Here is a 14,496-nt window from a genome sequence, read left to right on the forward strand (position 1 = left end):
AAGGAATCAACGAACCAATAACGGCGAGGCGAATATATTTATATATTTTTTTATTTTTTGCCATCCACCCTTTTTGATTCGGACGTTGTGGTGGGTTTTTGTGGCTTTGGAAGGACCTTAAATTCTACCACTTTGTAAGGGATAAATATCTCTAACTCGAATAGACTCTGCGACGTGCCACGAGAGTGGCTACCAAAATATATACGATTGGAGCAAAACATTGAGGATGTGGCGAACCCACTGTCTTCTCCATTTATCCCTCTTTTTTTTTTTTTTTGTTTCTTCTTTTTTTTTTTCTCCGTTCTGATTTATTTATTTGTATGGGATAAGTTAAGGATCCGGCTAGCAGATTGGGATGAATATTTCGAGGTATTTTCAGTTTTCCTTTCATCTGTGTGTACACGTGTGTTTGTGTATGTGGCCACGGTGGCAAGAGGGAGAAAAAACAGTAAATAGTCCTTTTTTCTTTTCTTTTTTTTTTTCTCCTTTTTTTTTTTTTTTAAAATAAATATACTTCACTACTGAAAAGTTAGGTATATACTTTTTTTTTTTTTTTGCTAGGGATTTGGTTTTTGGTTGGCATGTTTGGTTTTATAAAGAATTTTAAAGGGAGTCTTGTCGTTACGGCACTCCTGGTAGCTCTTCTTGCCGTTGGTAACGTCCTCTGCACAGGTGTACACGATGACGAGGTGACAAAGCAGCTGCTGCTTGCTGGTGATGCGGCGCTACGACAGGGCCGCAGCCAGTACCAGGAGGCATTGGCAAAGTACACGGAGGCCCTCGCCCATAACCCCAGTAGTGTTCGTGGGTTGTACAGTCGTGCGGAGTTATTGTCTATGATGCGACAACGGGAGGAGTGCATGCAAGATTTGGACCGCCTGCTCCAACTGGATACAAAACACCACCGCGGTTTGGCTCTTCGTTCCTCACTCAACGCCCAGGCAGGCCATCTGCAGGAGGCGATTCGAGATGTTGAAGTTCTTCTCCCTCTCTACAAGGAAATGAAGAAACCTTCCAAAGTGGCGGATTATGAGGAGAAATTGCGAGACCTGCAGCATTACACATCCGCGTGGCTGCCACTTCGGAAAAAACTTGAGGCGCCCAAACATTCAGCAGGCGATATCACTGAAAGCGAATACAAGACATGCGTCGCACTGCTGCATGATATGATTCGTAAGTTTGCAAAGGACAATGTAGGAATGCGATTGCAACGGGCTGAGTGTGCACTAGCATGTGGTGATAACCAGGCAGCCTCAGAGGAGCTGAAGTACGTTGTGCAGAAGGAACCTCAAAACTTGGAGGCGGTGGCGTTAGCTGCACGTGCGTACCGCGCATTGGGGGCAATAGAACAAGCGCGGGCTGAGTTGCGGATGTGTCTTTCTTTGGATCCGGAGTACGCGGCGTGTGCACAGCTGCACAAACTTGTGCGGGGGCAGATGCGGATCACAAAGGCGATCACGGAGGCGCTCGATGCGAAGGATTACCAACGCGCCTTGCAGCAGATTGACGAGGCCGAAGAGCTGGAGGAAAACCCGCCGTACAAGGATCAGCTTCTGCTTTGGCGCTGCACGGTGACCGTTGGATTGCGAGACACGGAGAAGGGTCTTTCCGTATGCGAGGAAGCCATTGAGTTTCTAGGCGCGGAGAACCCGGCCTCCTTTGATGTGCACCTGCAGAAGGTGGATATTTATCTTATGCAGGACGATCTAAAAAGTGCCGAGGAGCAGCTGCAAAATGCCCGTCGGCTCCAGCCGAATCACGAGCGTGTGAATGAATATAGGCAGAGAATAGAAAATCTTAAGCGCGTTGCGGGGAGGAAGGACTACTACAAAATTCTAGGCGTTAAAAAGACAGCAAACGATGCTGAGATCCGACGGGCCTACCGTCATCTCGCAAAGACATTACATCCCGACAAGTTACGTTCGCAGGAACTTTCTGCAAAGGAACGACAGAAGGCGGATGAACGTTTCCGTGACATTAACGAGGCGAAGGAGATTCTGCTTGATGAAAAGAAGCGGGAGATTTACGACAGTGGCGAGGACCCAACGAAGCCATCTGGACAAGGCGGGGGGCAGCCGTTCTACGGCCATCCGTTCACATTTCATGGCAATCCATTTGGTCACGGTGGCGGTCAGCAATTTTTCTTTCGCTTTGGCTGATCTGTTGCGGGGATGTAGGGGAGGATGAGACTTCTTGGGGTTTTGCCTCTGGTCCCTTTGGATGTACCCTTGTTTTCATCTCTCTCTTTCTTTTCTTCTTTCTCTCTTTTTTTCTTCTTTTTTCTTTTTTGCTTGTAGTCATTATGCCAAACCGCTGCATCAAAAACAAAACAAAACAAAAACAAAAAACAAAAAATAACGAAAACAAGCAAAAAAGAAAAAAACAGAACAAAAAGAAATAAACGTTAAGGAGTAGGTGGATGCGGTGAAGAGAATGGAAGGAAATGAAACAACAACAACAACGAAAAAAAAAGGGGGGGAAAAAAAAGTGAGGGGCATAAAAGTGTGCGAATTTATTTTGTCTGAGACTTTGCAAGAGTTTTACTCGTTCATTTTTTTTTTTTTTTCCCTTTTCTTGTTGTTGTTGTTGTTGTTCTCTGATATATATATTTGTAATTGTGCGTAATGTGGCCTGCCCGCAGTTTGTGTACATGTGCTTTTTTTTAAAAGATTTTTCCAGCCACTCAATTTTGCTCTTTACTTTTTTTTTTTTGGCTTTTCTCTTTTTTTTCTTTTTATATATTTATATGTTGTCGGCCGTTGTTGTTGCTGTATGCGTGCAGCTGTTTCTCCGCGTCTTTTTTTTTTTTTTTCGTTTGTTCGTTTCTGTTGACATGCATATGTAGGTATTCGTATATATTTAAAGACACACCGATTTGTACATTTATTAAGCTCAGGGAGGAGGAGGAGGAGGAGGAGGAGAGGGTTCTCCCGTTGTTTTGTCGATAACGAAACATCCTCCTTTTTTTTTTTTTTGTATTTTGTTATTTAAAAGGGTGAGTGGAGGGGTGCACTGGGGAAGAAGGGGGAGGGGGGAAATAACAACTGGGCAGTTTGGTGGGGTGACTTTTTTCCCCCACGTATGTCGAAGTGGGCCTCCGTACCAGGGGAGAACGACGAATTCGGTGAGCGCAATGAGGGGAGTGGCACACTATTCTCCTGCAGTTATGTCGTTCACATTCCGCCTCCCGTCTCGGGGCCGAGCCTCCCTGCGAACGCCATCGATATTGTCTCCATTACACTCCCGCACGTTAGGCTCGCGCCAGACGTTACGCAAAAGGTGGTGACATGGTACGAAGTGCTTGTCCGTTCTGCCACCCACCAGTGGAGTGTCTTGAAGCGCTTTTCAGAGTTTGTAGAGCTTTACAAGGCGATGGAGAAGGCCAACCTTTTGCAACTGGCGAGACAGCAGTTGGAGAGGACCATTGCGGCTCCACCGTCTCGATTTTTTCCATCCCAACGGCGTCAGCAGCGACTGGAGGAATTTGTTCAATCACTCCTGCAGACAATGAAGGATCTGTTAGTCTCTCTTCTTTGCAGCGGCAGCCCGGAAACGGAAGTGGTGGGGGACTTCTCACGACAGACAGCATCGCTGGTGACAGGCTCCGCCTTTTCAATTTTTATTCGTTTTTTGACGACAACGTCATACAATGCTTTGCTAGTGAGCGCGTTAGCGGGACGGGATTCTACGGCGCATATGACAAGTGGGGCGACCACTGATTGCCTCATGATGGACGAGCGGACTCATGTGCCACCGGCCAAAATTGTACATTTGCCGAAGCAACGCTTTACGATAATGTTACAACTTCCGGGTGTTAGCATATCAACAGTATTTGTGGAATGCTCGGAGGACTCGCGAGAGATTGTCGTTAAGGGCGCATGGAATAACCACATCAATGGTCCCGATTCTGTTCTTAGCGGAACAATCGACACTTTGGGAAGCCTTTCTGTTACGTCGAGCGGTGGTTTGGCGGAGACGGTTCTTTTCACAGACCTCTGTGCGACGGCTGACACCACCGAAGTGTTGGTTGACACGTTTCCAGTGGGTGATTTCCAGATGGAATTTGAGGTTCCACCGCCTTTTGCTGTTCGCGAGTGGGAAAGTCAGTATGCGGGGGGTGTTTTATTTCTTACCTGGCGAAACGACGCTTTCAATGTTTCCAACCCGACGAAGAACACATGATGGATAAGGCCAGAAATATGGGGGTCTCATTGGGTGCGTGTCTGTGCGTCTTTTCAAGGTTTGAGCGGCGTTGAGGTGAATTGCCTTTTATTTCTGTGTATTTTGAATTATTCCCTCCCCGCTATGTATGTATGTTTTCTTTTTTTTTTTTTTTTTGTGTGTGTGTGGAATTTTTTATATCTTGTGTCAGCATTCTACTGCTTTTTTTTTTTTAATCCTCTTTTCTTTTTTTTTTTTCATACGAAAACGGCGTTACTTGTGGCTCTACTCTCTCTCTCTCTCTCTCTGTGTGTGTGTGTGTGTGTGCGGGCGTGTGGGCGTGGGTTTTTGACATGGCATTTCTTTTTTTTTTTTTTTTTATAATATGGACGGAACCTCTCCCTCTTTGTAGCAGCACGGAAGGAAAGTGACAATTATTTAATTATTTATTTATTTTATCCGTCTTGAGGGCAAACGCGGCGGTCGACAATATTCTGCCAGCCACTTTGGCGGCACCACTGCAGATTTCCACATCCCTTGTTTTTCTCCCCCTTGACATTTAATTTGAGGTACCGTTCTTTGACGCCATTAAGCATGACAGCCCAGAAACCAACTGAGATGACGACAGAGGAGCGATACGCGCTGGTACGCTCTGTCGGTGAAGAGTGCATACAAGAAGAAGAACTGTTAAACCTCATCACAAAGAAGCCAAACATCCGCTGCTATGATGGATTTGAACCTTCCGGACGCATGCACATTGCACAAGGTGTCTTCAAGGCCGTCAATGTCAACAAATGCACACAAAGTGGATGTGAATTTGTCTTTTGGGTAGCCGACTGGTTTGCTCTGATGAATGACAAAATGTGTGGTGAACTGGAAAAGATCCGCATAGTTGGCCAGTACCTTATCGAGGTATGGAAGGCCGCCGGTATGAATATGGAGAAGGTGATTTTTTTATGGAGTAGCGACGAGATCACACGAAACGCAAACTCGTACTGGAAAACCGTACTTGACATTGGCCGCCGAAACACCATTGCACGCATCAAAAAATGCTGTACGATAATGGGCAAGCAAGAAGGCACGTTAACCGCAGCACAGATTCTTTACCCACTGATGCAGTGTGCAGACATCTTTTTCCTCAAGGCAGATATTTGCCAACTTGGTCTGGACCAGCGCAAGGTGAATATGTTGGCTCGAGAGTACTGTGACCTCATTGGACGCAAACTGAAGCCTGTGATTCTTTCGCATCACATGCTTTCCGGTCTTAAGGAAGGTCAGCCGAAGATGAGCAAGAGTGATCCGGATAGTGCTATTTTTATGGAAGACACGAGGGAGGACGTTGAGCGGAAGATTCGTCATGCATACTGCCCACGGTTAAGGCAAAAGAAGGCGGAGGTTCCCGAGGATGGGGCTCCGGTGTCCAGCGAGGAAAAAAATCCGGTATTGGATTACTTCCAACATGTCATCTACTCTCGTCCAGCTGCAAGCACCACAATTAACGGCACATTGTACAAGACGTACGAGGAACTTGAAGAGGCCTTTGTCGATGGTACCATTACTGAGGAGCTACTGAAGGACGCGCTTGCTTTAGAACTGAATGCCTTGCTGGAACCGGTGCGTCATCACTTTGCATGTGATCCTCACGCTGCCGGGCTTTTGGAAAAAGTAAAGTCCTTTCGGAAAGGTGGTCAGACACCGCCGTTGACAGATATAGGCCCGTTTGAGCAGTCGGAAACGCCACTGGCTGTTGTTTGGCTGCCAACGGTGATAAAATTGTCTGTAAATGTTGCTGTCGCCATTTCTGATGCAGTCAAGGCATTTCTGGAGCAGCACTCCGATGGAGAAGTCGTTCTTCTTCTTCCTGAGTGGACGGCCTTTTCGTGTGGCGAGGTGACGGGCGAAGAGAAGAATATCAGCGCTGCACTCGAGTTGAATCTTGCGCTCCTGCAGGCGACTTACTTGAGGAAGGAATGGGTGCGTGTCGTGCGCCAGAGCCAACTTATTCTGGACAATCCCAATGATTACTGGGTGGCAGCTATTAATGCGGGTCGGCGCAACATGTTGCAGTACTTGGGGGACGTCTGCGGGGAATTTAAAGCTGCCGGTGACTTGGTTGCGGCTCTCATGTACGTGGCAGATGTGGCCATGTTGAAGGCAACCCACATTATCTCCGCGCCTCATGAGCGTGGCTACCACGAGGTTGTGAAGAAGTTCTTTGATGGTCGTGTCACGGCCATCCCTGCGAGGGAAGGGACGGTTCCGCCTCTCCACCGCCCGGAGGCACTCGTTGCCGGTGCTGACGACGTCCTGTTCCTTGACGACACGGACATGGATACGCGACGCAAGATTAAAAAAGCCTATTGTGCACCCAACGAGGCAGCGAACCCGGTTCTTTCCATTGCCGCGTGGCTCCTGCGTGAGCGTGGCACGCTGACAGTAGAGAGGGCGGCGGAGAATGGAGGTAACGTGGCGTACACGAGCGAAGCACGGCTTCGTGACGATGCGCAGTCAGGCACGTTGCACCCGGCAGACCTCAAGGCGGCCGTCACGAAGCCATTGCTGGAGGTGTGTGCGGTGTCGAAGGCGGTGCTCTCTAGTGCTGAGGGCAAAAAGCTTTCACAGACGTTGCGTCAGGCCGAGAAGACACTGTCGAAAAGATCAAAGTGAGAGGTACGTGTTTGAGACATTTCTCTTTTCGTTGGGTTTTCGGAGGATAAAAAGTGTGCATGTGTGTCTGTGTGTGTTTTTGTGTATTTGGGAGGAATGCGAAGGGAGAGAGATAGAAGGGGAGAAAAAAGGAAACAAAAACAAGAATGAATAAATGATATTTCAGTGATCAACATTTGAACTTAACGGATTAAAAATAATTTGCTTTGTTCAGAGGAATAGGGATGTTAGGATGACCACGATACATTCCATGCGTTTTTGGCCCAGACAGCAGACGGCTGCGTACGTTTTCTTTTTTCTGGTGTTTTTTTTTTTGCTGCAACTCACCCCGCACCTTTTATGCGGTTGCCTTTTTTTTTTTTTTTTTCTTTTTTCTTATCCCTGGGTGCAGCAATTAAAGTGTTCCCCATTTTTTTTTTTCTCTCTCTCCCCAGCTGATATTAGAAGGCATGTGCGACCAGACGCGGCTCAGTAGATGATGGTGAGGGTTTTACTCATCCCTGCCTCGTTTTTTTTGCCACTTGTGACTTGATCCATTTTTGTTTCCAACGATGTTGTTTGGGAGGGCAGCGCGAGTGCAGTTCCTTCTGTTCCTTCTGCCGTCCCACCCACTATTGCCCTCCACGCGGAGGGAGGGAAGCCGGTGTTTGCGGGAAACAAAAGGCTGCCAATCCATGAGTTTACGACGCACCGCGTTATCGTAGATGGTGGGTGTTGAATTTATTATTATTATTATCCATGTGAGTTTGAATGTGAGTTTTTTTTTTTTTTTTTTGTGCATGCTGGATGCCGTGCACACTGAACCAACCCGTCACCATCTTCTTTTGGTTTTTTATTCTCTGCAGGAATAGGAGACAGGACTTCATCCAGCTCGCATATTCTCTCTGTGGTTGCGTGTGTGGCGATTTCCAAGGCGACCTTCTTTGAGGAGTGCGCAGAGTGCGTCGGGTTTTAGGGGGGCGCTGGTCCGCGAATGCGAACAACGCCAAATATGTTCCCCGTGAACTCTGTGAGCTCTCAACGCACTGTGTGGTCAGTGATGCACGAGCCACCGCCACCGCCGTACCGACGTCTCGAGCCACAGGATCAGCAGCATCAACACTCTTGCAATTTGCGCCAATTAAATACAGCGGACTTCGGTACCTCTTCTTGTGACGGCGCATTGGCAAAAAAGGCTTCACGGAACTCAAAAAAAGACATTGTGCCAATCTTCATGGCGAATTCCACGCGACTTCTCATGGAGGCGGCGGAGACTGCGAAAGAATTGAATAATTTTGAAAGTTCTCTTGGGTACCAGCTTCGTACCACCCCCGTCTTCCCGAACGAGGGGCGGCAGGAGAGCCCCATTTTAGATGCCGACACGGGTGACTTACCGCAGAGAAGCTTTACCCCAAAATCAATGGACGCGACGCCATCTCTGGCCCAGCGATCTCCGCGGGCGTTGCTGAGTCTTTCCCCCCGCATACTTTCTGAGCTTCTTTTGCGAAATAATTCGATTGTGTCACGGCTGCTAGAGATAGGTCAAGAGAAGGTGCTGCAGCATATGGAAGAGACAGGACGTCGGGTTGGAATGCGAACGGTGACATCACAGGAGCTTTTCTTTTTGCTAAGTTGCATTTTTGATGAAAAGACGCTCTGGAAAGGTGATGTTGAATATCTGTTTCGCTTTTTTGATTGGGGTGGAAAGGGCTCGATGGAGTTTAAGGAATTTCTCGCCAGTGCAAGCCTTCTTTTTGTGCCTGCAGAGGTGCAGATAGCTGTGCAGTGCAGGAGGGTATTGAATGAGCGTGTGCTCGATGACAGTGTTATTTCAGTTACAGACATTGATTTGATGCTTGCGTCGCTGACAGATATTTTTGCATTGGTTCTTCCAGAGGTCTCTGCGCTCTGTGATGAGGTGCGACTGACGGTGGGGAATGTCATGCCGACGCACACAGTGCCTGTGGCGGCTTTCCGCAATGAGATAAATCGTATTTCCACTCTGAAGCGTTGTATCTCGGCGGTTGAGTGGAATGGTTCTATTAAGTGGTCAGTAGTGTTACCTACACCACTAGAAAGTGATTGTGGCGGCACACATTTGGAGCGTCAGATGAAGTTGGTGAGCATGGCCATTGCGGAGGGACGAGAGGCTTCCTTGTCTTCGGTCAGTGTGCAGAGCGATGAATATCTTATGGATGTTTCCCACCCACGCTTTGTTGCTGATAAATATCTCATTCGTTACAAGTGATGCGTAGATGTAACTGAAAAAAGATGTACTCATTCTCTGCTTTTATTTGCTTCTATTTTGATTTGTATATAGATTAAAAAAATGGGTGTATTTTTGTCTCTCTCTCTCTCTCTCTGTGTGTGTGTGTTTGCGATCCACGGGGGCCTGCATTTAGAGAGTGGTCATCTCAGGGAGTTCTCTTCCTTGCCCATCCATGGGAACTGAAGTTGGATAAATTTCTCACCGCGGCATTTTGTACGTAACATGAACGTTCACATGTAAATGTATTTTTTTTCTCTTTTTTTTTTTTTTTCTTTTCCATGTCGTTGTGTAGTCCTTTCAGTTTATTTTAATCGTTACAGGCAGAGAGGGTTTTATTATATCTTCTTGCGAATGATTCCCATCCAGGGGGCAATGTCATGCTTCCCACGATCGTCTTGTATGTTCTTGCAGTTGGTGGCTGTGGTCATAGTGTTGACTGTGCTCGATACGGCACAGGCTGTTCGTGTGCGCTCGACTGCCCAAGACCTTACGCTTGAGGTGAATCAGGAGGAGCTGTGCATGTACTCCGTGGGCATCGACACGAATGAAGGTGCGATGCTGCACTACCACGTGCTGCATGGGGGCGATGATTTTGATGTGAGCATCCGAGACCCGAAGAACAAGACGATTTACGTGTCGTATGCGGGGGAACATGAGTTGGAGGACCGCGTCTACTTCACGAAACATTTGCATGGCGAGTACTCCTACTGCATTGACAACCGCCCGTACTCTGGCAGCAGGAAATCCGTAACGATGAGCATCGGTGTGACTTCCCTGAAGCGATGGAAGGACCGCATTGATCCTCTTACAAGGATGATGCTGCGGACAGACAGTTTCATGTTGGGCCTTCATCAAGACCAGATCATATTCCGCCTGCGCCAGCGAAATTTGCACGAGACTATTGAGGAGAGCAAAACACTCCTACTCTTGCAAGGTGCTGCTGAGACGTTGTTTATTTTGCTCCTCTCCTTCTTGCACGTTCTCCTCATCAAACACCTGTTTGCCAGAAAGGGCATGAGGGCCGTAGCGTGACGATGCAGCGACAGAGCGGAGGGAATGAAAGAGAAGCAAAGAAGGGATAGGTGTAAAAGAAACGAAAGTGAAGAATGAAAAACCGCATGGATGGTCACCCTATTTATTTATCTAAATTATTATTATTATTATTATTATTTTTTAGTGTGTCTTGTCTTTATTTATTACATGTATTTTATATTATTATTATTATTTTTTTGTGTGCCATAATGCCCCTATAAATTTGATCATCAGTCGATGTGAGTACTGTCGCGGGTCCAGGCAGAAACGCCGATACGGGCTGGAGGGCTTTGGGATTCAACGAATTTGTGGGGACGCGTGCTCGCTGCCCTCCCCTTTGGTTGAGTCCCTTCCCTTCCCTTCCCCCTCCTCCTCTTACATTTCCCTCCTTCCCGATGGCATCGATTGGGGGCTTCTTCTCTTGTGTTTATTTGGCGCGGGGCATTTCCGCGGGGAGCGTGGCGAAGTGAAGGTCCGCGTTATGACTTTTGGGAGGGCTCAACTCGGTTGCTTGTTTTCTTTTTTTTACTCCCTTTTTTGTCTCTTCCCGCTCCGACAGGTGGAAACGAATACCAAAAGGCAGAAGGAGCCGCCCCTTACTGAAGTAGAGGATAACACAAGAACAACAACAAACAAGCAGAAAGATAGATTCAACATGCTTCGTCGAGTTTTCCCTGTGAGTCGTGCTGCCGTGCGAGGCCCAACGCTGGCGCTGACTGCCGCGCTGCGTCACGGCCATCACGCGCAGACGCAGCATGACTTCTCGGGGTGTTTTTTGCGAAAATTGACAAGAGAGGAGGAGGAATCGCTGAGAGTCCTGCAAGATAATCGTCCCGTCTCTGCTGTGGTGCCAGGCAAGTTATTTATGCGGCATTGGATAGCCGCCGAGCAGTCGACCGTATCGGTAGTGAACCGTGTCATGTCTGGTATCATCTCTGTGTGCCTGATGCTTTGGAGCTGCGGCTACGCGACGCTGGGCTACAACGGCCACAACTGTGCTCATGTTGCGGGCTGGATTTTCATTGCGTTCTGGTTGGTTCTCCACACCCACTGCATGGCGATGATTCCCCTCTTTTCGCTCATTGCCCTGATGCAGTTGGTGCTGAACTAAATGTTTTTGCGGGGCGAGACGGGAGGATGAAAAAATTCCCAATTGGGAGGTTTTTTTTTCTTTTTTTCCGTTTGGGCTTTAAAGAGCCTGAACGACAAGACGAAACAGAAAAAAAAGGGGGTAACAACATCTTGGGAGTAGTTTTTCTTTCTTTTTTTTGTTGTCGTTTGTTTGTGTCTCTTTCCTTGTGTTTGTGTTTGTGTGAGAGAGAGAGAGAGAGAGCTGTCGTGTTGTGCGTTTGAGGCAAAACAGCAACAACAACAACAACAACAAGGAGGTGCACTTTCTTATTGTCCTTATTTATCATTATCATCATTATTGTCATGTACCTTGCGTTGGTGGCGGGACATTCTGCGTCGTTCCTTCTTTTTCTTTTTTTTTTTTGTTGTTGTTGAACGTGCCGGTGTGTATGCATTTCTCACAAGTATGCATGCATTGGATGTGGCCGCTCGCCTTCTCTCTTAGGAAATGTATGAACGGATGTGAGAGGACGTAATACCCGCCACAAGTGATTTACGCGTATCCATGACGTATACAACATATACGTACATGCATGCGTGTGTATCTTTTGTGTGGACTGTTTTCATTTGGTTTATTATTATTATTATTTATTTATTTTTTGAAGTATTCGTGTCTTCTTTTCCTGTTTTTTTTTTTTCTTCTTTTTTCTTCTTGTTGTTCTTCATGCATTTAGGTAGGAGTGCACCCGTCATACCTGTGCGTGTGTGTTCTCCTTTTTTTTTTTTTTTTCTTTTTTCGCCCCCACTCCCGTGACTTACTTTTCTGCGGGTCCCGGAGTGTACGCGTGCTTGCGTTGGGTGCAAAAGGGATAGGGCCGAGTCAACGAGGAGGAAGAGGAGGAGGAGGAGTGTGGGTGCCGCGTGTCTTGTGCCTCACCCCTCCCCCCGCCCCCGCTTCTTCTCTCTTCTCACGCCAACGCGCAGAACAAAAGGCAAAAAAACAAACTAAAACGCATACACACACACACACAAACAAAAAGCAAGAACAAGAGAGAAGAAAACAACAACAACAACAACAACAAAAGCATCATTTGTAGTACACCTGAGGTGTGGCCACCTCAGTTTTTTTTTTTTTTTCTTTGTTCTTGTTGCGTTAGAACCCTATTTTTTTGTCGAGTCGTTTTTTCTTCCCTGCACGGCGTGTGTGTAGGTGTGGGTGTGGCTGGGAAGGACGTGTAGTCAAGAGAAATGGAGAAGTTCACCAAGGTGCGGCAAATTGGTAAGGGTAACATGGGTGCCTGTGCCCTTGCTCGCAACAACGAGGACGGCAAGTGCTACGTGATTAAGCAAATAGATCTCAGAAGGATGAGTAAGAAGGAGCGGCAACAGAGTCTCAATGAGGCGCATCTGTTGAGTTCTCTACGACATCCGAACATCATCAATTATGTAGATAGTTTTCTTTTGAAGAAGTCGGATCATCTTTGTATCGTCATGGAATTTGCCGATAGTGGAGACCTGAGTGCACGCATAAAAAAGTCATATGGTGTCAATTTTCGTGAGTCTCAGGTACTTGATTGGATTATTCAGCTGGTGCTGAGCCTCTCGTATGTCCACCAGCGCAGGATCCTTCACCGCGACATCAAGTCTCAAAATGTCTTTTTGACAAGCCAGAACATTCTGAAGCTAGGAGACTTTGGCATCGCACGGACACTTAGTGGTACGTATGATCAAGCTAGGACCTTTGTGGGGACCCCGTACTATCTTTCTCCCGAACTTATATTAGAACGCCCCTATGATCACCGCAGTGACGTATGGGCTCTTGGTGTGGTAATCTACGAACTTTTGGCATTGAAACATCCATTCAACGCAACTAGCATGAAGGGGCTGATGCAGCGCATTCTTAAGGTGCAATATGACCCTGTTCCGAAGTTGTACACGACCGAGCTGCGAAATATTGTACCACGTCTCTTGAATAGGGAGCCGGCACACCGCATTAAATTAGAGGAGCTGCTTGAGCTTCCAATTCTTCAACGTCGGTTGCAAGAATGGATGCTGACTGATGTGATGCCTAAGAGTTACATTGAAACTCTTCTGCAGCAAAATTTACTTCCTCCTGCTATTGCTGCGTTAAGAAAGTTTAATGCCAAGGGCGCAGATGTCGCAACGGCGGAAGTCTCTGCCTTGGTCTCTACAGGGGATGCGCCTCAAGGTGCACCTTCGGCTCCACCCATGTCTGCGGTGGAAGCACCGTTGTTACCTGGACGTTCTGAGAGGATCTCATTTTCGGTGGTGCACCGCAAATTACAGCCAGTTGAGCAACAAAATCCACAGCAACAACACCAACACCAACACCAACAACAACAGCAACAACAACAACGGAGACCACTTCCACCACCGCCGCCGCCGCCGCAGCAACTGCAGCCATATTCGGGCCCCATGCAAAAGCCTCCACCAGATCCCAGTTATCTTGGAGCTGTGCGGATGCCGAAACGAACGCAACCTGTCTATCTAATGTACAAGAACATCAATGGTAGTTATAACTCCGCTGCGGTTCCCGGCGCTGGACGGCACGGCTCGCGCGTCTCTCTTTTTGTACCACGGCAAATCACTTCCAACAATGCGATTGGCCGGAGTGAGCCCACTCAGGCTCCGCAGTTAGGTGTGGACGGTGCAAAGCACCCTTCACTGTCGCCGGAGCCGCCTCACGGTCACGTAGATGCCGGCGGTGCGGCTTACATCCCTGCCAGCAATCCATTTAGTAACCGAACCTCTTCCAACGCAAATGCCGTAGGAGGTCCGTCGTACAAGAACCAAACAGATACCGATGCCAAGGAGGGAGGGGGCCAGCAGTTTGTGGAACAACGTGCTCGCAAACGTAACCAACAGGGTTCGAGTGCTGTGGCATCGTGCCTCAACCCCTTCTTTAGGCAGCCGTCAATTGGATCTTCCCCGCTTTCTTGTGTTCCGGGGGCGCCTAACATGGACATCAAGGCGATGCTTCAGCGTGCTGCGCTAGAACGGGCTCAACGACGCGCTTTTTCATGAGTTTTGGAAAGAGGGATATCCGAATACTCTTTCCGCCTCCCATTGACCCCCCTCCCCAAACAAACAAAAAAAGAATGAGAAAAGGAGAAATCTTTCAATTGGGAGTGAAGGAACGAGGCGAGCAAAAAACGGAAAAGGGAGAGAAAAACACAAGGGGTTGGGGCCGAGCAGGGGTGTCCATAAGCACATCCTTTGTCCCTTTCCCACCCTTCTTTTTTTTTTTTTTTCTTTCTCTCACGTAACTTTGGCAAAGCGTCTCTTTTTTTTTTTTC

General features: G+C 47.7%; 7 protein-coding genes across 7 annotated transcripts, besides 29 other annotated features; all 7 read left to right on the top strand.

The window, feature by feature from the left end:
- Positions 1-145: part of a mobile genetic element that runs on past the window's edge.
- Positions 1-4,493: part of a sequence feature (heterozygous, non-Esmeraldo-like haplotype) that runs on past the window's edge.
- Positions 32-59: a sequence feature (AT_rich).
- Positions 263-296: a microsatellite.
- Positions 460-501: a microsatellite.
- On the top strand, positions 582-2,159 carry Tc00.1047053509937.160 (hypothetical protein, conserved; the record flags this gene model as incomplete). The annotated part of the gene is made up of 1 exon (XM_812316.1): positions 582-2,159. One exon carries the CDS (start codon positions 582-584, stop codon positions 2,157-2,159), a length of 1,578 nt encoding a protein of 525 aa, XP_817409.1.
- Positions 2,240-2,293: a sequence feature (CT-rich).
- Positions 2,322-2,402: a sequence feature (A-rich).
- Positions 2,575-2,594: a microsatellite.
- Positions 2,688-2,736: a sequence feature (T-rich).
- Positions 2,897-2,921: a microsatellite.
- On the top strand, positions 3,082-4,182 carry Tc00.1047053509937.170 (uncharacterized protein; the record flags this gene model as incomplete). The annotated part of the gene is made up of 1 exon (XM_812317.1): positions 3,082-4,182. The coding sequence occupies one exon, from the start codon at positions 3,082-3,084 to the stop codon at positions 4,180-4,182; it is 1,101 nt and encodes a 366-aa protein (XP_817410.1).
- Positions 4,317-4,419: a sequence feature (T-rich).
- Positions 4,450-4,469: a microsatellite.
- Positions 4,469-4,498: a microsatellite.
- Positions 4,494-5,382: a sequence feature (areas merged during assembly that could not be assigned to a particular haplotype. This can correspond to areas where the two haplotypes were merged or to regions with more than two copies in the genome that were merged during assembly.).
- Positions 4,525-4,548: a sequence feature (AT_rich).
- Positions 4,594-4,620: a sequence feature (AT_rich).
- On the top strand, positions 4,756-6,828 carry Tc00.1047053509937.180 (tyrosyl-tRNA synthetase, putative; the record flags this gene model as incomplete). Its single annotated transcript, XM_812318.1, has 1 exon — positions 4,756-6,828. The coding sequence occupies one exon, from the start codon at positions 4,756-4,758 to the stop codon at positions 6,826-6,828; it is 2,073 nt and encodes a 690-aa protein (XP_817411.1).
- Positions 5,383-14,496: a sequence feature (heterozygous, non-Esmeraldo-like haplotype).
- Positions 7,179-7,205: a microsatellite.
- Positions 7,802-9,055, top strand: Tc00.1047053509937.190 (hypothetical protein, conserved; the record flags this gene model as incomplete). The annotated part of the gene is made up of 1 exon (XM_812319.1): positions 7,802-9,055. The coding sequence occupies one exon, from the start codon at positions 7,802-7,804 to the stop codon at positions 9,053-9,055; it is 1,254 nt and encodes a 417-aa protein (XP_817412.1).
- Positions 9,322-9,352: a microsatellite.
- On the top strand, positions 9,428-10,108 carry Tc00.1047053509937.200 (hypothetical protein, conserved; the record flags this gene model as incomplete). The annotated part of the gene is made up of 1 exon (XM_812320.1): positions 9,428-10,108. One exon carries the CDS (start codon positions 9,428-9,430, stop codon positions 10,106-10,108), a length of 681 nt encoding a protein of 226 aa, XP_817413.1.
- Positions 10,224-10,247: a microsatellite.
- Positions 10,265-10,307: a sequence feature (AT_rich).
- Positions 10,455-10,502: a sequence feature (CT-rich).
- On the top strand, positions 10,590-11,219 carry Tc00.1047053509937.210 (hypothetical protein, conserved; the record flags this gene model as incomplete). Its single annotated transcript, XM_812321.1, has 1 exon — positions 10,590-11,219. The coding sequence occupies one exon, from the start codon at positions 10,590-10,592 to the stop codon at positions 11,217-11,219; it is 630 nt and encodes a 209-aa protein (XP_817414.1).
- Positions 11,360-11,420: a sequence feature (T-rich).
- Positions 11,467-11,492: a microsatellite.
- Positions 11,800-11,902: a sequence feature (T-rich).
- Positions 11,954-11,976: a microsatellite.
- Positions 12,065-12,088: a microsatellite.
- Positions 12,239-12,261: a microsatellite.
- Tc00.1047053509937.220 (protein kinase, putative) lies at positions 12,428-14,224 on the top strand (the record flags this gene model as incomplete). The annotated part of the gene is made up of 1 exon (XM_812322.1): positions 12,428-14,224. One exon carries the CDS (start codon positions 12,428-12,430, stop codon positions 14,222-14,224), a length of 1,797 nt encoding a protein of 598 aa, XP_817415.1.
- Positions 13,507-13,556: a microsatellite.

This window comes from Trypanosoma cruzi, genomic scaffold (genome assembly GCF_000209065.1).
Source record: "Trypanosoma cruzi strain CL Brener 1047053516537 genomic scaffold, whole genome shotgun sequence".
NCBI classification, from domain to species: domain Eukaryota; phylum Euglenozoa; class Kinetoplastea; order Trypanosomatida; family Trypanosomatidae; genus Trypanosoma; species Trypanosoma cruzi.